The sequence below is a fragment of the Cupressus sempervirens genome, chromosome 4, assembly GCF_028749045.1.
Source record: "Cupressus sempervirens isolate cs-2001-9-10 chromosome 4, ASM2874904v1, whole genome shotgun sequence".
Lineage (NCBI taxonomy): Eukaryota > Viridiplantae > Streptophyta > Pinopsida > Cupressales > Cupressaceae > Cupressus > Cupressus sempervirens.
Window position 1 is genome coordinate 435,801,547 of NC_143121.1, and position 24,967 is coordinate 435,826,513.

Sequence of the window (24,967 nt, forward strand, 5' to 3'; positions counted from 1 at the left end):
ATAAATGAAACTTGACGTATGAGTTGTAGAGTCATTCAAGTGGCACAATCATACTTAATCAAGATATTGCCATATTGTGGACGAGCTTGTGTTAGCTTCTACTATTAAGCTTAAGGAATGTTTGGAGTTTCAATGGATCAAAAGATCAAGTTGGAACTTAGAAAGAAGTCATCAAATTTGATGTGATGTAAAAGTGTTCAATGATATAAGAGTGAGAATTTTACATTGTGGAGAATAATAGGCAATGTTTCATTTCCACTTGAACCATCCTTAGAAAAGGAGATATTCCATGATCCTCATGGGTAGATAAGTACTTGAAAAGAAGGTTGGTACTTCAGATATGCTACCAAATATTGTGCAGACTAAATATAATGATATTAGTTCCAAAGACCCTAATGATTAAGATGGATAAAGTGAGGCTCTTGAAGAAAATATCTTTGATGATTAAGATGGATAAAGTGAGGTTCTTGATGAAAACATCTTTGATGATTAAGATTATGAGATTCTTCTACATTAAGAGGGAGTATGACACTTCTTCGAAGGCAATGCAAGAGCTTAGAAGATTGATACTCAGAGGGAGTCTAGAAATACATATGGGTGACTGTATGATGTTTATGGGCCTACTCCTACATATATCGTAGGAGATTGATTAGTTCAACAGGCATCCTTGGGTAAAGAGAGTTTCTAAGGAATTAACTAGAGGACCTGACTTCCCAGGATCGATGTTCAGAGGGAGAAGTTTTGAAATACAATCCTTTGTGGATGATATCTTCTCTTTGAGGAGTTCTATGAGAAATTATTTACAATGCGCTCTCCTCTATGAGAGAGAAGAATGAGGTGAAAACACTTTATACCACCCTTTGACTGGGTTCATGGTGGTTACTATTTCACATATGATATGTAATGAAAGGTGATGACCTTTCATTGACATATATAAATAGAAGGTAACCATTATAAGATGATGATCTTACAAATGGTAGACCTATTATCATGGTTATTTGGGCCGGATTTTGCTGGACACCATGATAACGAACAGACAAAAGGTAATCTTTGTAAGATGACGATCTTGCAAATGATAGGCCTGTTATTATGACAGTTTTTGTTCTGGATATGCCAGAAGTCATTCATAAGGAAAGCATTATGATTACTCTAGATATTGTTTCGGACAATTAGAGATCATAATATACGTTATGATAGTGTTCATAACATTGTGATTGTAGTTATTTGACAAGTCACTATTTCAGAGTGTTAAAGTTAGATAATATGTTGTGTATAGATATCCTTGATACTGATATCTCATAAAATCTTTTTGTCACTTCTCCCTTGCTAAGAGGAGTGTTGAAGTATAGCATCAGTCGAAGTAATATACTCATTACATTGAGTATTTGTATTCATGATTTATGTGAACATTGTTTTATGTCTTATATTATTGATAAGAATAATATATATATAATATATATTATAAATATTATACATTATATAATAATATATTATATATATGGTTAATATATGCTTAAAGGTGAGTTATACATATAGTAAACTAAAGATGATTAACTATAGGAACATGTCTCTTGAAGAGACATGTCTCCTCTTCTCATATTTATATGAGATCCAAATTTGCATTTGGAAAGCATAAATAACATTGGCAATGTTACTACATTTGCAAAAACAATCTTAGAAAAACAAAAATTATATTGAGAGATATGGTATTCTTGTGGAGAATTTCATTTTTGCAAGAGTACATTGAAGGAGGGAAGCATTGCCAAAGAGGAAATGGGCACGATGGGGCACCACTGTTATTGAGCAAATAGGTATGAGTTGTGAACCACTATGGCTAAGGGAAAATGGCTAAACAAGAAAGAGTGTACATTTGACGACCATGAGCTAACCAGTTAAATTATATATATCACTTAATAATAAAGAAATCACCAAGCATAAATTGAACTATGAACAAGTTAGCACATTTATAATTGTGTTATTTAATTGGAGCCTCCTGGTGTTTAAAGCATGCTCTAACAAATCGACACCATGATACCTAAATATCTGTACATGTATATGTGTATATACATAAACCAACTTTATATATCTATAAGGATGTATATGCATACTTGATATTTGGCATATACGTAAGAAATATATGGTTGGGGTTTATGCATGCACACGTATACATGCATACATACATAGGTATTTGTAGATACCATGATGTTATATATTAAGACAAATATTATTAATTTTATTTCTTTCATCCTTGGCCAAAGTCTTATTTATTTGCCTTGAGTAGCCACCTTGCTAAATAGTTATTTGACCCTTGTGTCGTTTTGGTGACCTTTATAATATTTAATGTATGCCACATGTTTCGTTGGGTCTTTGATCTTTATAACTTATCCACCACCACCTTCTTGTTTTTTCTTTTAACTGAGCATGCATGTGGATGTCTATTTCTTATCTTGCTCGCTTCTTTATGGATACATTATATTTACTTTGCCTCTCACCCTTTTGGGCGGTTCTTCCACAGTTTTTCGTCCACAAAAATTCTTTCTTGTTCATGTTATATTTTTTCTTTGCTCGTTTCAAGTAAGGGTGTGAATATGATCGGAGAGTGCCTCTGATTTTGCCAAGCTTGTGAGATATTCCAATATTCATTTTTCTAGATGGAACTGAAAGCTTGATAGCGTAAGTGGGTGGCATCTACCTGACGCCAACACCATTCATATTTCCCAAATTGAGCCTATAGAATAAGGTCATGTATTACAGTTATATACTGTTTGTTGTGATTAAGTCATGCTTTTGAACTTGTGGCCTAGCCTCTTAGAGAAGACCTTTGTAATTGTTTTCCCTTGAAAATCTAGTTTCGGGATGTGTCATTTGAAGTATTCTTCTTCTACTACAAACTTGTTACAAGGAATTATTTGATTGCCGAAAGGTTTTACCTGTGACAGCTTTTAAATTTGAAGCACATACATTTTTTATCAAAGAGTACTAATCCCATACAGAGATATGATCAATATATCTTTGAGATGGGGTGCTGCTCCATATGATAAAGGAACAATCGGAATGAAGGCTAAATCATTTATGATGCCATAACCCAGAACTAGCATGAAAGATGGCAATGTATAATTCTCTATGAACCATATATCATTAGAAAAAAACTCCCTAGAATTTATCCTTGAGGACTGACATGGTCAAGATGAAGGGAGAAAGTGGGAATAATCCTGCAATGAAAAGAAATTATAATCACTAATAATTCTCAAAATCAGTAACTAAGTTAGCTCATGGAAGTTCATTGTATAGGTCATGTTATCTAGTCAAGCGGTGGGTTGATACTCTAATACCAAGATGCTCAGTGCTGAATGGGGTGTCCCATGTCTATTCTTGGGTAGGGAGGGCCTTTCTTGGTTGAGAGTGTGTGGGGATATTTAAGGGTCTGCAGTTGGGAGGTTAAGCCCTTGATAATGCTTCTCCTCTCCACCAGATGCCAAGACTTGCACAAGACAGAGAAACAATCTGCATTCAAATATCTTCTGGTAACAAGTATTTTACTTTTATGATATTTCTAATCTCAAGTTGAAGAAATGTTAGATGGTTAATATTGTGTTATTAGTTATTCCCTTTGATGCTTAGAAATCAGTTTCCTTTTAAATGTATTTGCAAATCAGTGAAATCAATTGATTTTACAAATTGATCATGAAATGTAATTGCTCAATGAGATAGGCTTACTTGATGGTTGTTATAACTATCCTTCATTCATATGAAAAAGAATATAAACGCATTGTTTATTTACTTTTAATTGTCATCATTAGAAATGGGAAAAAGGGAGGTTACAATGGTTTTGTTTTCCTAAATGGTATTGGTTATTACGATATAGTGGTATAATTTTTGTGCCTTAAACAGTCTATGTGGACTAACCCAAGGTTTGCAGATGTTACCCTACGCGAATTCCAGTTTCAAAATTTAGGGTATTGCAAACTTAAAATCCTCAATTTAGTTTTATTTGATTATGCCTTCAATTGTTAGTTATGATATTTCAGTTAAACTGATTGTAACCGTGAATATGTAAAATAACTATTATAACTATCTTCTCATGAGTGTTAAGTAGTGCCTATATTTTGATGATATGTTAGTTGTTAGCTAAGGCTTAGGAAAAGGGGTTGTTAAATGTACAAAGGCTTTGTCATCCATTGAAGTTGTACGTAAAGTTGACATGCATGTCTAGGATATTCCCTTCCTGATTTACCCTAGAATTTTTCCTAAAATCACAATTGAAACAAATTAGGGCTAGAGTTCGGCACACCAAATAAAGCTTCCCTCAATATTTTGATCCTTGGGTTCGGATTTTGCTAAGCAACATGAAGGAAACATAGCAATACATGTAAATCCATACATCTAAACATCTAGTCAACTATATTAAAAAATATATTGGGGTAGAGAGTGATGGGTCCACCTAAAGCCATTTCTAAACCAAGCCAAGAGGGATGTAGACCACAATCCCCTTGTTTGGTGGCTTGTATCTATTTTCTCTGAAAAATATCTTATCTCCCTACAAACAGTGGCTATCTTGTGGAATTAGGCAAAGTTGTAAGGGTGACTTGATTTAGTGAGTGCCTTCTTGTCTTGGGTCGTAAGAGTTCTGTTATCTTTTTGACCTATCAACTCAAATAGAAAGGTTGACTGCTGAAATGATTTATTATCAAACACTTGGTATTCCATGCCTATAGTTTATGTTTTATGACGAAAAGCATTACCAAAGAGAATATGTAAAACAAGAATTACAAGCTTTTCCGAAAATATAACTTTATTTATTAAATGTCCATAGTGTTCCACACAGGCCGTGAAACTGACCAATAAAGAAAAATAAATCAGATACTAATTTTTACATATAAATACAAATGCAGAAAGAAAGAACAGAAAAGCAAAAGGGTTCATAGGTGCTAGCCATTGCCTGGAATGACTGGCTTGTTGCTGGATGTCCATGCGCTCGTTTTCGCTGTCCTACTTTTTCATGCTCCCGCTCCAAATCCTGCAAACACAAAGATGAGTTAGATCAAAATGATCTAAGCAATGGCCAGCAAACTCGTACTCCTGCCCCACATGCATTTACAACCAAAAAATCCTAAGATCCTGATTTATTTTTTCTAACATGTTTGTTTCTTGTGCAACATCCAATCTCGTAATAAGTGTGCAGATATAATCGTAGGCTCCCACAAGGGTTATTGAGCCCGGCATGCTTATAAGAGATTGGATCATTGGAGCTGATCAAAAGTACAATAAGGATATCAAATGGATGTATTCATTTATGAAACTTTTTATTCTTAAAACAAAGAATGCTACAACAAGTTATTCAGTAAGGGAAAAGGGCAAAGTATTTTCTAATTGTTTAAGGGACAAATTTACATCAGTTTAAAACCTTACGGTTAGCTGCAATATCTTTTTGCCAAACAGTTGCAAGTCCATTCTTGTTTGAAATCAGCTTGGAAACGAAGTACATCCATAGTAATAAACAAAGAAAATAATGAAGAGCAGGGCATCTTTCAAAGTCACAGGTATGCAAGCATCTCAAGAAAACATAAAGATCAGATTTGATAAGATTCATCTATCATTTCCGCTATGCATTGTGTCCAAGGAAGAACCACATGTTTGTTTTGCTTCATATGCATTATAAACAACAGCCAAGTCACTAAGCAAGGGACGGTAGATAGTTTCAGAATGACAACCATGTTCATCGCTGAAAAATCAGAATGCAGAAGCAAAGGAAAACTTTCATGAGACAAGATGAAGAAACCTTTAAGCAGGTTATGTCAGAAGAGCAGTATTTACCAAGAAAAATACATGACAAGAAAAGCTTCAGCGTTAAAGGTACCTAAATCTGAATGTTACAAATGATTCTTATAATCATTTTTGAAGCAAAGAAGTATATTCACGATTTTAAACATACTACAACAATGGAACTAAATTTACAACTGAAAGAAAGTGTTGTATAATATGTTCTAAAATCTCAATTAGTGCTGAATTTCAAGACAGTCAGCAAAAGGAGAGCATAAGTAAATGCCCAGCTGGAATAGAAGTTTCAAGAGAGGAATAACAGAAGTTTTCTTATTTTAACTTTTGAAACCCTCAAGCAAAGCTGAATTGAGTAAAACTTTGAGAAATATTTTTTAGACAAATATGGAGGATATGCTCAGAAATGATATGCGGACTGCATCGAATGGAAAAAATAATAAAAATCTTTTTAAAACTCCAGCATTTCCAGAAAAGACACAACAAGGCTTTTAAGCTTTCCATGGCAGCTTAAATATGGAATAAATTCCAAATCTATGCATAAAAGTGTAAACAAATGCCTTGAGAGTTTTTTAAAATAATTGGAAAAGGAAACATTATGAACAAAGCTTCAAATTTGCATAGATGAAGGAAATCTCATTGTTTTATAAAAGTGCAGAGAACCCATTTTGGATTCTTGTAAGAGGTGAAAGGCTGATTCTCGAATTTGACTTTTGTCTATCAGTTGAGAGGTCTTTATAGTCAATTTGAGCCTTTTCGGGACAGTTTATGATGAGTCGTAGGTCTTATTATGACTTAGTGGGCTTGAGGCATTGATTTGACATTATTTTGGAGGTTTCTAGGTCCTTTTTTGGGGGGCTATTGTCTGGCATCTGACCCAAGGGTTGTTTGAGGAGTACTTAGTGAGTTTTTGAACTCATATTTTATTTAGTTCTGACTAGTAACATGGGGAGACTAAGTGTTATTTATTTTTATCCTTGGTCTTTTTTTGGCATTATTGGTCTCTAACTCAGTTTTTTTTAGTGGAAGATTGAATATATTTTGCAAGTCTTATCTCATTTGCAGAGTTCTTCGTCCTACCTGTTATTGCAGTTCAGTGTGTCACATGATTGATAAAGCAAGAAATATAAAGTGTTTTTTTTAAGGACATTTTGTTTCATAGCTTTTTTCTCACATATCCTCATCTTTCGGCAAGTGGCTTTTTGTGCAGGTTGTTAGTTGTGTTATAAAGGTGTTTCAAGTGCTATTTTGTGAAAATCATCTTTCCTTATTAGTGTTTGCATCACTCAGGCCAATTAATGAAATATTTATGCATTGGGGTCCATAATAGGTTGTGATTTTCTTTTCTTCGCATTTGAGATCAAGTATCATCCATAATTTGTTCATCTTTGTTAAGGCTAATTTAAGCTCAGGCTTTATGTTTTTTATGTATTTCTCAGTTTTTAGCATCTTAGATAAGTCTTCTCTCTTCTCTTTTCTTGGAAAATTAAGCAGTGTAAATTGTGAACAAGTTAGGGGCTGGTCTTATCCAGAGATTCACTCCATTTATAGGTCACCCACAGCTTAGGAGTGTTTCCATTGTTATCTTGGAATGTTAAGTTACTGTTGAATTTGACAAGGGTGTAATTTAAAGTGATAACATGTCCTACTAGGATGACCTCCTTACTAGCCCCTCACAACCCTAGCCGTACACCTAAAGCCCTTTAGTTTGCAAGATTGATTTCAGACAGCTAAACACTTCAACTTTGAGTTGCTGGTCTCAGTTTGGATTTGGATTAGGGCTCAAGATTTGGGTTTGCTTTCATATGTCCATACAAAAGCGCGCGCACACACACGCGCACGCGCATTAGCAACCCTTAGAATGTGTATTTTAAGAAGACATCTGTTAGAACTTCAAAGCCAGGGATTCGGCTAAAGAAGTGTCAGCCTAAGGATGATCAATAGAGTTTGCAAAATACACTGAATTGAGGTTTCCGAGTTTGCTTCACAACACCACTAATGAACACAATATTGATTATTTAATAAGAATGCACAAAGCCTTTAGAAGCTTGAAAAGGGATCTTTTAAAATGAAGAAAGACAAGGAAAAAATTGGAAACTTGGAAATATATTGTGTATTTTACAAACTCTGTGCACACTGATCAATTTTGCTAGTACAAATATGACAAACAAAGGATGTACAAAGATGCACAAAAAATATCTGGGAAACTGTAACAGCTGCAAGCCCCTGAAGAACTAAGTGCAGTTAGCAAATGATAACTATGGAGGATAACGAAAACATGTCACGTTCTATTTGGCTTGTCAGATAAAGTAATGTTTCACATTTACATTATTTAAGGTACCATAAGATTTTGACAAAATAATGCTTTGGGTAGTAAATCAGAATTTATGGCATATAAACCTATTGCTCATTGATTTTATCATACACACCCACACCCATGCCTAAATTTAAACCCTTTAAACTGCAAATTCGCTAAAATATTGAGCCAGTATACCATTTGCTTGAGACATCCTTATTTATTTAATACTAATCTATTTTATAATATTTTAGATTACATGAGTAGACTCAAAAACATGATTGGATAAACCAAAAAAAGTGCTAAAAAAAGTTTTAAAATAGGTGAAAATCTGCCTGGGTTCATATTATAACTATATCCTAAGGACAAGGAGGTTAGTTTGTTAATGAATATAAATTGATGACAGTTCTGTAAGAGGTCCATACTTCTGCAAGACCCCTTGACTGCATATAGTATTGTTTAAGATTGTGATTTCCTTGAGTAGCATCCTTGTTGTGTGTTTGAGTCTGTTGTAGTTCTGTGATCCTTATATCTGCTATTTTCTATTTATTCTTATTTCTCTTGCTTTGACACCCCTTTGCCAATGATGGTCTTCATACAAATATATCCCCTGGGAGAAATAGCAAGGCATGTCTTTTGTGCCGATACCCAACAAGTGGTTCTTGGTGACACAATTTAGTGTTTAGGTCTGAGATAATCATTCTCTAACAAACTGTTCATCCTTCCCTCAATCAAGTGGTGAGTAATGACAGAGGCTATTATCCTTAATAATTGTGATCGTTTCCTCAGCAATTATCTTTAAATGTTATCAATGATAAAACAGATGTAATGCTAAGTTAACAATTCAGATGCGGATTTCGAAGCGGATACGGGATGCGGGGATTTATTTATTTTGGATGCAGATGCGGATGTGAGAGGAAATGTATATGTATATGTGTGTGTGTGTGTGCGTGCGCGCGCAAAGAAATGCAAGAAATATACAAAAACAAATCATTTGATGGTATGACTATGAATCTATGATACTTAACCCTTTATCAAAATTCAAGATATTTCAAAATTCATATGATATATGAATATCAATGTCCAACATTAGCATTGTCTTAGACAATAAGTTCAAGTGGGTCATGTTCAAGATTCCAACAAAATAAAAACATAGTTAATGATTGAAGATTCAATCAATCAGAGTCTGACTCTGAATCATAGGGATTCACAAGAAAATCCACATTCTCATCATCATTTCCAACTGCTGAAAGATCATTTGAACCAAACATGGTTCCATTTATGCTAGATGCAACATGTGCTACACTATCATCATCACCGTCTCCGACTGTAATAAGATCACAAAGTGTTGCATCCAAATCTACACGCTTAGGGGCTACATCCCAAAGCTTTGTTGCCCCTTCCTTGTAATGATCATTCTTACGTGACAAAAGATGCAACTTGTTGTGGACAAAGACCAAGTCCTCAGCTTTCTTCTAGCCCAATTGGTTGTGCTTCACTGAATGGATAAAGGAGTATGTACTTCAATTCCTTTCAGCAACAGAAGAACTAGCAACCTAGATAGTTGTCACAAAACATACAAATGAAAAGAAAATTAATTTTAAAGAATGTGTGAAACACTAAATAGTAAATTCTAGAATGCAAGTGTAAACATAAAAGATTAAAACAAATTTACAAAAGAAAATAAAAAACTTACTTGTGATAGGACCTTGATTGCAAGAGGTTGAAGATGCTTGAAAGGTTGACCATAAATGTACCACCATGTGATAGCTCCCGTTCTATTTTGGTCCTTTAGTGCAAATGGAGAATGCCTTACCCCCGAAGCAAACAATTCAAATTCTTTGTGATATTGCTATCAATTCAAATTCTTCCCTCACTTTTTCATGCATTTCTTCTAGTGGGAAGAGTCTTGTAAGAGCTTTGTGGCACCCTTCAGCAACCTCCTCATCCGCAAATGGAGCAACTCTACCTGGCATACCAACTACCTCCTCATTATAATACCTAGGAGATAAGGTATATGCAAGGAGGTGCAATGGGGTAGTCATCTTATTCCAACGATGGTGGATAATTGCTTGCACTTGTTTGCATAAGGCTTCGCATTGTGGGGTCACTCTCATGTGCTTGTATAGAATGTTTTACTTTCTCAACCATGGTGTCCATGCCATTATACACATCCCCCAAGCAAGGTGTATCTATATCAGCAAAACAGAGCATAGTCATGATGGGCTCAGTGAAATCCAATACATATGCCACACGAGCCCACCAACTCTCACTCAAGATCAAATCCTTAATCCTTTGTGCTCTTTTTGAATTTGAGATCTTCCATACTCCCCATTGATTACCGATGACCATTTGGCTTAATGCAGCTTTTACCTTGAGGAGTTGTCTCATAACAATTGTATGAGATGCAAAACGGGTCTCAGCAACCTAAGCAAGTTAACAATATGTCAATTGACAATATAATTATAAATTTTAATTTTTAACTAAATTACAAATCCATGAAACTTAGTAATTTAAAAAAAATCAATTTACCTTCAGCAACTCCAAATTTGGTGTATGTTCTAAAAATGGATTGTGACATGTGGTGGTTGGTCACAAACACGTGTATGTCCTCCCCCTCTTCATATATTTTCTTTACCCACTCTACTTCAATGCCAATCCTCTGCATGATCAAGGGAGTGAACAGTGCATGGGGTCCAAAAAATATGCTCATACCGACTCTCAACTAAAGCACCTGCACCCTTGCAATTTTTGGCATTGTCTATGACCACCTGTACCGCATTCTCACTACCCACCATCTCGATGGCCTCGATGAGAATTCTAGAAGTGAATTTGGAATCCTTCACTTGCCCCTCACAATCAATAGCCTTCAAAAACATTGCCCCTTTGGGGGAAACTACAATCACATTAATCAATGGCCGGTTTCTTGTATCCTTCCAACCATCTGACACAATAGTTAGACCCAAAGATTTTTTGATTGGTTGAAGGTCTTTCTCTATATGTGTCTTCTCTTGTTGCAATAGAGTTGTACGCACCTTTTCATACCTCAGGCTTGTGTAGTCAGCTGGTGATTCTTTGATTGCTGCCACCATTTCCTTCCAATAGGGTGATCTCACCAAGTTGAAAGGAAGCCCATTCGCACAGAGGCAACGTGCAATAGCCTCATCAGTGCGGTCTCTTGCCTCCAATTTAAATGCGGTGTGCAATGGGCCTCTTTTGCGGGTTGAAATTCCGACTTCTTCCTCATCCTCTCTTGGCACAAGTACTTCCAAGAATGGGTGCTAGGAGGATGCAATTGGTTCAGTGGCTGCATGCAGCTTGCTCTTTGAGGAAGGACCTTGATAGTAGCTTTTTTTTATCTGTTCATGAATGCATCAATAGCTTCTTGTTCTCTTACAAATGAAGGTATTTCTGCACTAGTCATCCCAGTACCATTTTTGCCTTTGCACATTCCAAATCCTTTGCCAATAGGGCCCATAAAATGAAGCTTCACTTGGGAATATGAGCTATTGAAAGGTTTTCCTTTGTTACTTTGACAATAATTGCACTTCCAATAGTATGAGCCACCTTCTGAAACCTATGACATCCGTGTTGTATATCTCCACAAAGGAGAACCTATATCAATTTTGAAATTATCAGTCCCTTCCCCTCCTTGGCCCCCCATTGAACTTTGACTAGCACTACCACCTGTATCCATTCTTGCCTAGTTTTTTGCAACTTATTCTATAAGAAAATAAATAAATTTTAATTAGGTCCTAACAACTATGAATATCATGCATACATGTGGAAAGAAGTGAGAAAAAACTACTAAAATAGATACCCAAAGTTGCTTCTACATATCTTTCAAAAAAAAAAACTTGAAAAATTCTTCAAGAACTTGAAAAAAATCATCAAAAACTCTAAAAAATTCATCAAAATACTCAAGAATGGGATTGATCACTTACCTTGAATGATTTAAACTCCTTTGAGAAAGCTATCTCTCCCTCTTCAATCGATCCTCTTTGAAAATGCTGAACTTGGCTTCACAATGACAATGAAAACTAGAGACCAAATGAGAAGTGGTTGTAGGTGCAAACAAAGTGCTAAAATGAGTTGTGAATGCTTTAATAGTCACCTTTAGGGTCGTTTTAGGGTTTCATGGCTAAAAAAACCTAAAAATGCAATTACAACACATGTTTAATTAGCAACTTAAGTGTTTTAAAATGTTTTTTGTTCACTTTTCTGGCTGCTGGGCCTGCGGATGATCCTAGATGCATCCAGAAGCCCTGCGGATGCTGGCTGCATCTGGGAGCCTGCAGCTGGCTTCCAGCCAGCATCCACCAGGGTTCCAAAAGAAGCCTCCACCTTTCCATACAAATCGGTAGCCTAGATGTAATGTGAAAGGCATATTATTGCAGGGACATGACAATGTCACATGTGAAGCAGTTATGCATTGAAAAATATTAAAAGATATGAACATAAAAGAATCTATACCTATGCTAGTAAAAACTAAAATAAAAGATGTGATAAGCTGAACACCATCAATATGAGAAATGAGTGAATTCTTCATTACATTAGGCACACAATAGTGTATCATTTGCCTATTAGAGAATAAGTTCTGAACAGTGAAGAATAGACATTTGTATGAAAGAAGCTATACAGATCTTCTCCAAAAAGGTTGCATGTGCATAACATAGACTGGAAATATCATGTCTTTCATGGACATATGTTGCAAAATCAGCTCTCTGCTGTACAGAAATAAGGCTGGAAATTAAAAGACACATTGGGTGTAAGTTCAGTAAATAATGAAGAAATGGGTTAGAAGATTAATATTCATTTTAAGATGTTTAATAAATCAATAATATATATTATGTAAATAGTCATCAGCAGATAATTGAAAGTTGGGTTATCAGCCACTTGATGTACCTCTGCATTATACATTTGTACACATCAGTGCACTATACTCAATATCTGAGCCAAATCTCTCTCCAGAATAACCCACCAAACTAAATTATAGAGCTTTTTCTTTAACTGGGAAAAAGATCTGCATACTATAAAATGTAGAAAAATTAATGAATATAAAGAAAATTCAAGCCCAACATAAAAACAACTTGTAGCACACCCATGTGTTTGAATAAATCAAAAGTCTCCTAATTAGGTTTAGAAAATCCCGTGGTTTAATCCTTGATCTGAGTATATGCTTGTTTTGCGGCTTAAGAAATTTGGATACTGAAGATTAACCAGTGTCTTTTGGTTGCAACGGTATCTATTTTTTGTAATTAGTTATTTACATTGATAATTAAGATGTATGGGTTTGAAAAGGCTTCCTGTTTTATTTTTGTTAGCTAGTTGTTAAATCTGGACATAATTTTTATTCATTATATATTTGGTTAATTTTATTTAGGAGATCGATTTGGACTGTAGGAAACTTGTGCAACGGCTTCAAACTGCATTGGCAGAAAACAATGCATTACATAGAGAGAAGCAGAGGCTAGCAGAGGAGCGTAAAAAGAATTTACAGATTCTTGAATGCCAGGTTTGGACATGTCCATTGATGTTCCGTGAAATTTGGCATAGCTTAGTACCATTTTTATGTTTTCTTCACTTGTAGAGCCCCTGCTACGCATAAATATGTATCTGCACGTTCATACCATGTTTCTTAAGGACTACAATGAATAAAGAAGAGCTTTTAACTGATGATGCAAACCCAAAAGTTTCTTCTTTCGTGTGTGGAAGAGAACTACTATTGAGAGTATTTGATCATAGATGATTTTCAGGCTGCAGCAATTTCACAGTTGATGGATGAGTGCGAGAATAATGCAAAGGAGAAAGATCAGGCACTCAAATCACTGAAGATGATAAATGAAGATAATCAAATTCTTACAATGAATTTGGAACGTCATAGCAAGGTGTGTGTGTTGAGCTCAAAGATTCCCTCCTGTATTTTTAATTCTTTTGGAAAGTTCTTCCTTAATCTGGTCATGCACAATTCTAGTATCAGGACTCCCGTTTTCCTCATTGCATTTTGGGACCTACATTCCTGATTTTTTCGTTCTTATGCATTCCAAACCAGATCATCCGGTTTAGGGTTCTGTGAATATCAATTTAATGATCCTATTTTAAATGACTTGGTAGTGTCTGATTCAGAATGCAGTTCTTTTTGATACATTGATTAGTTTCTTGTCTGTGTAATCAGTTTTCTCAGAATTATTGACAGAATCGTGAACAATTATTGTGCTATTTGAATGCATTATTTGCAGGTTATAGAGGATCTTATGAATGTGAATGCTGAGATGATTAAGGCAGCTAATTGCTATGCACAGCTGCATGATTTAGATGAATATCATCCTAAAGTAGGTGGTCATTTATCAATTGATACTACTAATAACAGTCATAACAGGGACGTGACCTCTTGTAGAAGCAATCCGGACTCTATTGATGGTATATACAAAAGGTCATCTTCAGCAGTAGAGAAATCACAAAATTGCTCAGATATTCCAGTAGATAAAGTGGATCGTACTCCTGAACGGAAAAAAAAGGTATGTGATAAAACAATGATCACATGGAATGATAGTTGTGCTTTACTTTTTTAAGCCCTTATCTTAGATCTATGATGTTCTGTACATGTGAGTTGATCACAACTTTTCACTATGTTGTTGGATAGTTTCATCAGTGATTTTATGTTCAGTGTCCAACACAAGTATCCACTTCATGAGCTCATTGGTTTCAGTGTGTTTCTCCAATCAAATAGTTTTCTTGACTGCAATTCCGCTGTCACCAGCAACAGAAAAAAATTGTGCATTAATATGGCTATCATTGATCACAAGAATACATAGTTTTTATCTTGGTAGATACCTAATGCCGATGCTTTCTTATAATTATTGTCTTCCGCTGGTACTTTGCAGGTAAAGTCAAAATTGCATCAGAGAATTGACATTGCCCAGAATTTTGTTAGTTGCTATTCGACGCCATGAAAATTTCAAGTTGCCTATGATTGTCGTCCTATCTTTGTATTGTGATGAGTCGACAATACCCAGCATATTGTTTGTTCTTACTGCACAATGCTATTTAATTTTCAATCACGAGACAAGTTGGAAATTTCATTATGAAGATGGAGTATCACCTTTATGCTTACTTCATTGTACTTGCTTTCAGAATTGAAATTGAAATTTGTCCCTTGAAAGATGATTCTTATAGCGTCTCACTTCACTTTTGCAAGCAATGATAATGATCTGTTGCCCATTTCATTCGAATGTGAAAATATTGAAAGGTTTCCCTCGATGAAATTCCCATTGTCTCTTTACCTAGGAATCTAGATGTTATAAAGACATTCTAAGGAAATTTGTGATATAGGAGCATCCTCTAAAATCTTGAAGAATGAGTTTTACTTTACAAGGTCGGAACTTTTTATGCAAAGAATCCCAACTATTTGGTAAGTTATATTTATAAGCTCAAATGTAGAAGATACAGGCTTTAATGCAATACATTTAGTTTATGTGGATTGTCAATCAATTATATATATATATATATATATATATATATATATATATATATATATATATATATCAAGGGTAACAACCACAATAACAACTATTATTCTCATGCATATCAACAAATGTCATAGTAATTACTAACAATGCACAACTATGACTTAAATAATAAATTGCTTGTTTAATTAATGTAAATATCTAATTATGGACTAATAATAATAAGTAGAGCACATTGTTATATATGCTTGAAATAATGTATGTGGCATGAGTCCTCTCAAGATCACAATATTAACATGGTGAAATTGGAAGAAATAATATGAGAAATAAAAATAATCATAAGATGCCAAAATAATGGAAGTGGAAGAAACAATCTAAGAAATGAAACTAAATCTTAAGAATACCAAAAAGAACACTAAAAAATCCATTAGTGAGAACCTAAAATTGTTTGAGAAGTATGAAAGCATGCAATGAGTGTTTAAGGAATAGTTTTTGAAAGAGGAAAAAAATGTTACATAAATACCCTCTATAAAGTGTGTTTCATTATCATCCTTTGTGAAAGAAGTATGAAATTTTTGAGTAAGTGAAAATATATTATATATAAATGTTTGAAGATTGTTAGGCTTAATTTTTTTATAATTCAATATATTATTATTTATATAAAAGCAACAAAACACAGGGGTTGACCCAATGTTAAAATTAAGAGGGAGAGCTTCTGTCATCAAACAAATAATAAAAAATAAAAATTAGCACATCAATCTATCCCCTTTTTCAATGTAAAAAAAGCCTACCTTACTAATCATAAACAACATATGTAACATTTTGTTCACCCTTAAATTATAGTATAACCAAAGAGTCTCATAGTTTGTTGTAATACTAAATATCATCAAAAGGCATGATTAACATAGAGTATAAAGTTTTCAGAGCTATGCAAGACAATAAGACCAAACTTATCAAAATAGAAAATAATAAGGCCAAAGGATTGAGCCTTATTTCCCTTGTATTTGGATGATAGAGGTTTAGAGAGCTCTCTCAAATAATCATCATCCAGAAACTTATATAGTCTTGGAGTTGTCATCATCACCTTCACTTGAGCCCTTGTTGTTCTCTTGCTGGAAAAATTGTGAAGTGGTACCAACAAAATGCATATCCTTGACAAAATAATTGACAAGGGTGTTGAAGTTCTCATCCAAGTCAGAGAACATATTGTGTGTGTGGAAATTGTTCATGTATCTGTAAACACAACGCCTTAATAAGTCTTTAAATCCATGGTTAGTAAAATCGGCTATTAAATAATATGCAAAAAGAAATCATGAGAAAGTGACCTGTCGCCTTCTCGTCAAAATGAGCATGTAGCTCTCAGATTTTGAATCTTTTTCAGTGACTAGTCACTATTGAAATGAAGGATTTAGTATGAATCCAAATCTAAACTATTTTTTTGGGTCTTTTGTATGTAGTAGAATGTATAAATCTAGATGATTGAAAATAATAATGCAAGTAATCTATATGAACTAAGCAAAAGAAATGATCTCAATAAAAATGATGCACAATATCTCTAGAGAAAATTCAACATTATAACTTTAATCTTCAATTGCACATGAGAAATGAAGGTTAGGAAGTCTTCTTTTATAAGACTCAAGGATGAGTTCAACACATGCACCTTTTGTTAATCAAATACCTTAGGAGGTGGAAGCACAACTCACTACCCCTGATTGGGAGGGATAGGAGAACTAGTAGAATTGGCCTCATTTTTCGATGAAAATTGGTTGAATTTTCTACTCATGTTGGTCGAATGATCTACAAATTGGTTTGTCATCATTTTCCTCGTCGAAACTTCGATCAATCCAAGTTAATGTCGAAATATCGACGCAAAATTTGGTAGAAAATAGTCTCCCTTGTTTACAAGAAGGTCCATCAAAATTTTGACCCAAATTGATTGAAATGGCTCCCTCGATCAACCAAGATGCCAAACCCATGACAACATCCTAGTCGATGCTTTGGTCAAAAGTTCGACCAATCTTGATTAGCCTTAGTCAAACTTTCGACCAAACTTTGGTCAAAAATGACCTCCCTTGATTGCAAGAAGGTTTGTCGAACTTTTGACCAAGCGTGATCGAAATGGCTCCCTCAATCGACTAGGATGCCAAACCCACAACAATATCTAGGTAGATGCTTTGGTCGAAAGTTCGACCAACATGATTTGTTTAAAAAAAATACGTGACGATAAATATCCAAAGTGATCACTGACAACAACCTGGGCAGTGATTAGTTTGGATATTTATCTTCAGGTGTTACTGTATTTTTTTCAGGTTGTCAATGCCTAGTGCCTATACAATGAAGGCACTATATTCTTAAATCAATTTCTTGCTAGGCCATAGAAAGCAATCTTCAATTCCAGGTGTTCAATTTTCTTTCTGTATGAGTGGCATTAAAAGGGTGCTACCTGTTTTATGTGGTTTGTTGAATCAAATGTTTGTATTGCCTACCTTCCAAGATGAAGCATTAGAGATTATGAAATTTTCAATTTGTCAATTCTTGTTGCAATCCTAACGGATTATTATTTAAGTGCAAAAGGAGGAAATGTGACATGTGGACTTATGACGTTTGTATTAACAAACAAGCCAAACCTTATCATGACAGTTTATGAAAAAAGATTAAGGAAGCAACATTGAAACGATATGAGAAAGTGTGACAGTAACCAAGGAGTCCATTATGATAAGGACAAAATGAAGGATTAGTTAACAAATAATGGATGATTATGAGACAAATTATAGGGTATGAAAATTCATGAAAAACTCAAGGTATAGTCATTTAGAATAGTTGACTGAGAGTTGGAGGTCCTTATCACATGACATTTTTTGTGGTTATGGGAGTGATGTTACAACCATCAACATAGCAGATATAAGTGGGCATAAGGTATAAACCTGAGGGTTTATGACATTAATGAAAGTCATTAAATGACAATCCTATGAGGGGTTGGCAGGGGATGTTAGGTAGTGGCCCAACAAGAGAGGGCCAAGTCCTTTCAAAAGAATATATAGTTATATAAAATATCAAAAGAACATGATGCACACAACACAGTTTAGTGACATGTGGTAGTTCTACAAGAAGATGATTGTGTACAATGATTGCAAATGTGAGGTGTTGATGATGGCCTAAAGAAGCCACAATGCTAGAAGCCACAAGTATATGATAGTGAGAAGTCAACAAATTCCTCACATGCTCATGGAAGGCAGACCTAAGAGAGTGTGACAGTTTCGTATGCCTAGAGAAGTGTCAAGATACTATATGTGGACAAGCATAATACAACCTAAAGACATATGACAGTTTGATCATGATTTTGCAATCCAAATTTATAATAACAGTAAGACATGGGACAAAGTTTATGGAAAAAGATGGAGATAATGAGGGATAGAAGATGGAGGTGAGGACAATTTAGGAAATTGTCTCTCAAAAGGCATTAACAGAGAAGAGTGTGAAACACAAAGACAGTCGTGAAATGTATATCAATCCCAAAGACAATCAATAAGGTATGAAAGTCACAGGTATCATGAAACCATAAAGAGCATGTTAGAAGACTTAGATAAATGACGTTATGGATAAAGGACAGATGATAGTTCAAGCATGTAGATTAAGGTTAACAATGCACCACAAAGACACCAACATAGTATGCAGTACAAAAGCAAAGAGCAATTAAAAGAGATAATTTTCCAACAATTTTGAAAAGGCCACATTAAAGGATAGTCCACAAGGAATGCACAGTCTAAAGGAAAAGGAGCAAGGATAGAGGGCATGAATGGGCATAAATGACATGGGAAGTCACAAATGTGAAGAATGTTTATAAGAGGACAATCAATGTTATGAATGAATACTACCAAACAAAAAAGGTGAACAGTCATTTAGTCATAAGTATATGAGAAAGTGTGGTGTAAAGACATGGGCATAAAAGATTAACTAATAATTTCACGTTCCATTGTTTTGTAAGGATAGAAGTGCCTTTTGTTAGTGCTTTAACTATTATTGATTATGCTCAAGGATAGTGAGTAGAGATGTGTGGCAACGTATAGTAAGCAGAGATTGCAGGGTAAAGAAAGACAACTATGGCACTTCACGAGAGTCATGGTAATGAAAGTTATGAAACATGCTAGGAACATTTAAGGCTAAGGTTAGGGAATGTAAAGTGACTAGAACAATTAGATAATGAACTCGGAGAAAATAATGTAGAAGCTAGTTTAAAATTGTTTTTTGACATATTTGTTTGCAGGTAATTTCATGAAGGCAATTTTGATGGTCGGTATCTTTTGACCTAGATGTCATCATGACACAAAATCTGACAGGGTAAGAGAATGTGGAATGGAAAATCAATGTGCTTATTTTCAGGGTCAGATAGTTAGTTTTAGTCATTTTTTAAAGCTGGCTCAGAGGCTTTCTGGGCAGAAGATCATAGTTTGCTGAAAGTATTAAGATGAGCTTTAAAGTCTTCAGGCAGTGATGGATTTTGAATCAAATCAGTATGATGAGTTCAGTGGACCAATTTAAGAAATTAGGTGTTTCAGTTCGAAATGTTTTTTAGCTGGACCCACTTTGGGGCCCAATTGATTTCATCAGATTGCTAGGATGCTATGAGTATTTGAGATGTTTGTGGGGTTTTATGATGATTCTAATTGTTACAATGTTTCACCATATGCATATCATCATTTGAGACCCAACAAATGTGTAGGATTAGATAATTTGTGAAATGATAAAAGGAGTTAAATATGCCAAAGTGATTTGCTTTCAAGAGAAGATGTGCTGACGATAGAAAGAGACATTTCATTGAAGTATGATTTAACACAAAGGGCAAGTGAAGTGCATGTCTGATTAAAGTTGGGGGTTTTATATTTTGAGATGGGTGTATCAGTTGCTTAGACCTGCAACAGTACTAGCTTTGCCAAAATTGCCTGCAATAGTGATTACAACAATCTTTTACTATTTGGTATTTATAAAGATGAATTCATTTTTAAATCTATCTTCCCAGAAGTCGTATGTGTAGGTAGAAGTTAATACATTAAATGGGATGTGTACCTGTTCATTGTTGAACTCATGATGATGTTGTGTTTACAGACAGTGGGAGCCATTTTCAAATTTGGAAATGCTAGCATTTGTGTAGAGTCCACACCTGAGTGGTGATCTTTACCATGAAATCGGTGCCCGAGTTGTATAAAATGGCATTCTACACTTATTGTATAAGATCACCTCTGATATGGTTGGAAATATATCGAAACCACTATTTGCATAAGATCTATACAACAAAGGACGAAAATGAACATCTTACGTGGAGCTCTATGCAGTAATTATTGCACTAATTTCAACTTTGTGCATTCCCCTGCATATGAGAATCACGTATTAGTTACGATATAGGCTTGAGTCTCAAACTTTTGACATGAATATGCGCAGACTTCAGCTAGGCCACTATGGAAACATGGTAAATTGGCTTCCTCATGCTTACGGGCCATTGACCTCTCTAAAATTGATATGGCATCTTAACATTTTCCTTCCTTTTTGGAGAAGTACAAATCAAACACAAAGAGCCATGTAAGTCAACACTTGTTTGAGGATAAGCTCGAGCGTGTAAGGGGAACATCCAACTTGGGATTGTCGATTACACTCAAGAAGGCTATATGGGAGAAGGTAGTTCAAAGTCTGGTTAGACGTGAGATGACTGCAGAAGAAATCCAAAGCTGCTGATATAGAGAGGGGTGAAGGACAAAGGGAATCCATGCAAACTGATGGCTTGTATTTCTTCTCACCCTGAACAATGTGGGTGTGCTAATGATATGCATTGGTGGGGTTGGAAGCTAGAACGTATAGGGCTAAGAAATAAGGTGGATTTACCCCACATGGCTCATGTAGATCTCTCTTGTGGTGTTTTTATGCACGAGCACGTCAAAGGTAAGTTTCTTAAAAGACACAATGCTTTCAGACACAATGTTTGGTCACGCGTGGAGGGGCCCATCCGGCAAACTGGAGGCGACAAGGGTAATTTCGACCCAAATCATAAAGGAACAAAGCTGACACATGGCACATGATGGAGGCCAGTCGTAAGTTCGTAAGGGCTTGGTGTGTGGAGTTGCGATCCTACGAAAAATTGCATAGTCAGGAAGGCTAATATGGAGAGTTGAGATGCTACGATCAGTGTGCGATTGGGAGGAGGGAAAATGAAGCTTACGGTTGAAACCATGATCGAATTCATAAGATCATGAGTTCATAAGATATGATATGATATGATAGATTTTAATAACGTCCACGAGACTAAAGTAGTCTATGGGACCCATGCAATCACCCTCCTGAGTCAAGAGCAGAACTAGTCAGTTGTAGAGTTTTGGTTAACTTGTCTCTCCTTCTCTGAAGTTTGGTAATCAAATCCGCTGCTCTCTTCACTTGATCTTCCTCGAATAAATAGTTGAAATCTTTGTTCTGTAGTATTTTTGTATAATTAGATCCGATGTCATTGTAAGCCAGGCACTCCTTGACAAAGTGTTGCTCTGTCTCGACTGTTCCCATATTACAAAATAAATATGTTCTGTCTGCCCACTCTTCCTTTGGAACTTGCCACCGACCAGTTTCACATCGCAGCTAATGTGAACTAGTTCTAAGTTGTGCCATCAACATTTTTGCTTTCCAGTTAATAGGTGCTCTTATATAGGCCTTTTCATCGTGACTAGAAGTGGGATTAAATTCTTTAATGTAATAAGATTTTTTTCGCCCTATGTGTCTTGTCAACAGTATATTGCAGAATTTTTCATTGACAAAATTCTTTATTTCTATAATGTTATCCGGGCAAGTTTGGATGTTGATATCCCATTTTCGCATCCATTTGTCATTTTGCTTCATCCATGTGCTTTTTCGCCTTACAAGTTTTTCCTCTATGATCAACTTGGGCCAACGATGTGTTTCCAGGCCTTGGATTTTCTTTAAATAGCTTATCATCCGGACCAAAGCAATGGCTTCTAATGGAAAGGAACCCACCTCCGCCAAAAGGATCTCATACGGAACCGTGGTCTTGACTTTAAGATTGCATGTGATGAAGTGTTTTTGAATTCTTTCTACTTGCCGCCATTTCTGTTCGGACATACTACCTCCCCACACTTCACATCTGTATAGAATAACCGGAGTGACCAGCAAACCAAAAAGAGTTTTCATGGTCATCCAATCCCATAATTCTACGTTCTTGCACTTGTTTTGTAACAAGTATAACGCCTTCCAGCCCCCTTGGATCCTTTTTGATCTGCAAGTATCCCAGTTGAGTTTGTTATGAAAATCGATGCCTAAGTATTTGTACTCTTCCACAATCTCAAGTGGGCTATTTTCAAACAGAAACTCGTCTTGTATGCCCCTATTCTTCTTCAGTGAGAAGATCATAATTTTGGTTTTGCTAGTGTTAACTTGCATTCCTACTTCATGACAAAAAATTTCTAGTGCTGTCAAGTGCTCTTTCAAACCTTTAGCTGTTTTAGCAAGAATTATGAGATCATCTGCATATAAGAGCAATCTTATCACAAAGTGGGCCAGCTGCACCCCCTCACCATTGGTCTTGTTTATCCACTCTTCTAACTTGTCAATATAGAGCCCAAATAATGTTGGAGAAAGCGGACACCCTTGCTTAACCACGATGTTGCTGTCAAAATCTTCTGATAGCCCTTCTATCGTTCTGATTTTAGCTTTGACTTGCTCATATAATCTGTAAACCGCTGACCTAAGTTCTTTAGGAACTTCCAACTCTTCCATTCGATCCCATAATTTATTACGTCGCACTGTGTCAAATGCTTTTTTAAAGTCCACGAAACAACAAAAAGCCTCGTTCCCTGGAGTGTCCCAAACTTTCTCAATCAAGTGTCTAAGAGTGATGTCATTATCTATAGTAGAGTGTTTTGGTCTAAAGCCTGCTTGCCCTTTTGCACGTTTGCCTTCTGTTTCAGCCCAGTTGCTGATTTTTTGTTCTACCAAGCTGCCAAATAACTTGCCAAATAGTGGATTGATCATGATGGTTCGATAATTAGAAGGATTGTTTATATCTCCACTTTTGTGGAGTGGGATCACCACACTTGTTGTCCATTTTATAGGGAAACCTTCTCTATTGACACTGTTGAAAATTTTAGTGATGTATGGTGTGAGGGTTTCAGCACCCCATTTTAAATATTTAGTTTGAAGCCCATCTATATCTTGCGCTTTACCAGCAGGTAACCTCCTTATGCCTTGAATAATATCTTTTTCGCTGAATAACTCCCCTGTAGTCTCTGTTTCCATGGTTCTACGTTCTCCTAGATCACACTCTTAGAGAGTCTTGGCATATTCCAGCCATTTGGTTCCTGTTATGTTGTTCTCTATCTGAGTTTTTCTCTGTTGTAGCTCTCTCCAAAACTTTCTGGGGCTGTTTTTACCAAGATCAATCAACTCGATTCTTCTCTTGTTTACATAATCTTCTTTCTTCTTTTTAATCAGCTGATCATACTCCTTTCTACTTTCTCTATTTATGTTCTTTTTCCAATTTCTTTTTGTTGTTTTGCATTCTTCATCAAATCATGGATTGGCTGAAAAAGTGTTCTTGGCTTCTCTTGTGGTCCTAGATCTTTTACACTCCTTCAGTGCTTTAATGATAGTAAGAACAAGATTATCCTTGTCCATGAGATGTTGTTTATCAGACTCGGGATGGTTTCTCGGAACCCTAGACAGCCACAAAAGAGAGTTTTGGAAAGTGGCATGGTTTTCTTGTGTCATTAAAACTTTGCCAATCAGAATCATCTTCCTCTTTTGTCAAGTTTTTGGGACAATATGTTGATCTTTAAAGTTAATTATCTTTGCGACATATTCTTGCGAGCATATTACATAATCAACAACACTTTGTCCATTGTATCTTTTGCATGTGATTCCACCTGATTTAGGCCACTTTTCCAACCATTACATATGACCATGTTATATAGGCAGCATAAGCCTAGTAATTCAGCACCAAAATGATTAATCTTTCCCATGCTATCTTGTGAAGATCTTTCCCATTTTTGTGTCCCTTCTTCTTCAAGCCAAACTGGGTCTCTACTTTCATTGTAACTCTCCTTAAGATTGAGAGTTTGGTTGTTTGTTGTTCTAGCATTGAAATCCCCTATTATCATTATTTCCCCTAAAGAGCTAAAGGCTGCTATGTCTTTTTTGAGTGCAGCGAATGGGTCTTCTTGATCCAATCTATGCTTTTTATACATTTTTTAGTCTTTTGGGGCAAAGTAACAAACAACCACCCTTGTGGAAATTTGATTCTCTGTTATTTTTATCCAAATATACTGCTTGTTTACATCTTCTTTCTCTAAGTTTACAAATCTGCTCCAAGTTTCTTTTATTAGAACGGTGATGCCTCCATGCCCCTTACCATTATCTATCTTCTCGTTCCACAGTGATACCT

General features: G+C 35.5%; 1 protein-coding gene and 1 long non-coding RNA gene across 7 annotated transcripts in view; one reads left to right on the forward strand and one right to left on the reverse strand.

The window, feature by feature from the left end:
• LOC149561881 (uncharacterized) overlaps positions 1 to 15,297 on the forward strand; it is a 79,303-nt gene extending 64,006 nt beyond the window's left edge. For both annotated transcript variants that reach the window (XM_089825410.1, XM_089825411.1), the window contains exons 6-9: positions 13,475 to 13,586; positions 13,828 to 13,959; positions 14,311 to 14,589; positions 14,956 to 15,297. In XM_089825410.1, coding sequence (XP_089681536.1) covers positions 13,475 to 13,586; positions 13,828 to 13,959; positions 14,311 to 14,589; positions 14,956 to 15,024 — 592 coding nt within the window. In that variant the 3' untranslated portion in view covers positions 15,025 to 15,297. The remainder of the gene's footprint in view (positions 1 to 13,474; positions 13,587 to 13,827; positions 13,960 to 14,310; positions 14,590 to 14,955) is intronic.
• LOC149561882 (uncharacterized) overlaps positions 1 to 21,712 on the reverse strand; it is a 68,335-nt gene extending 46,623 nt beyond the window's left edge. For 2 of the 5 annotated variants that reach the window (XR_016363872.1, XR_016363873.1), the window contains exons 1-3: positions 20,602 to 21,697; positions 16,622 to 16,770; positions 4,940 to 5,017 (exon numbers count right to left, since the gene is read on the reverse strand). This is a non-coding gene — a long non-coding RNA (uncharacterized LOC149561882). Of the gene's footprint in view, positions 1 to 4,774; positions 5,018 to 16,621; positions 16,771 to 20,601 lie in introns of those variants that run through there. The other 3 variants (XR_016363876.1, XR_016363875.1, XR_016363874.1) reach the window with 3 other exon arrangements.
• Positions 21,713 to 24,967: the final 3,255 nt, after the last annotated feature.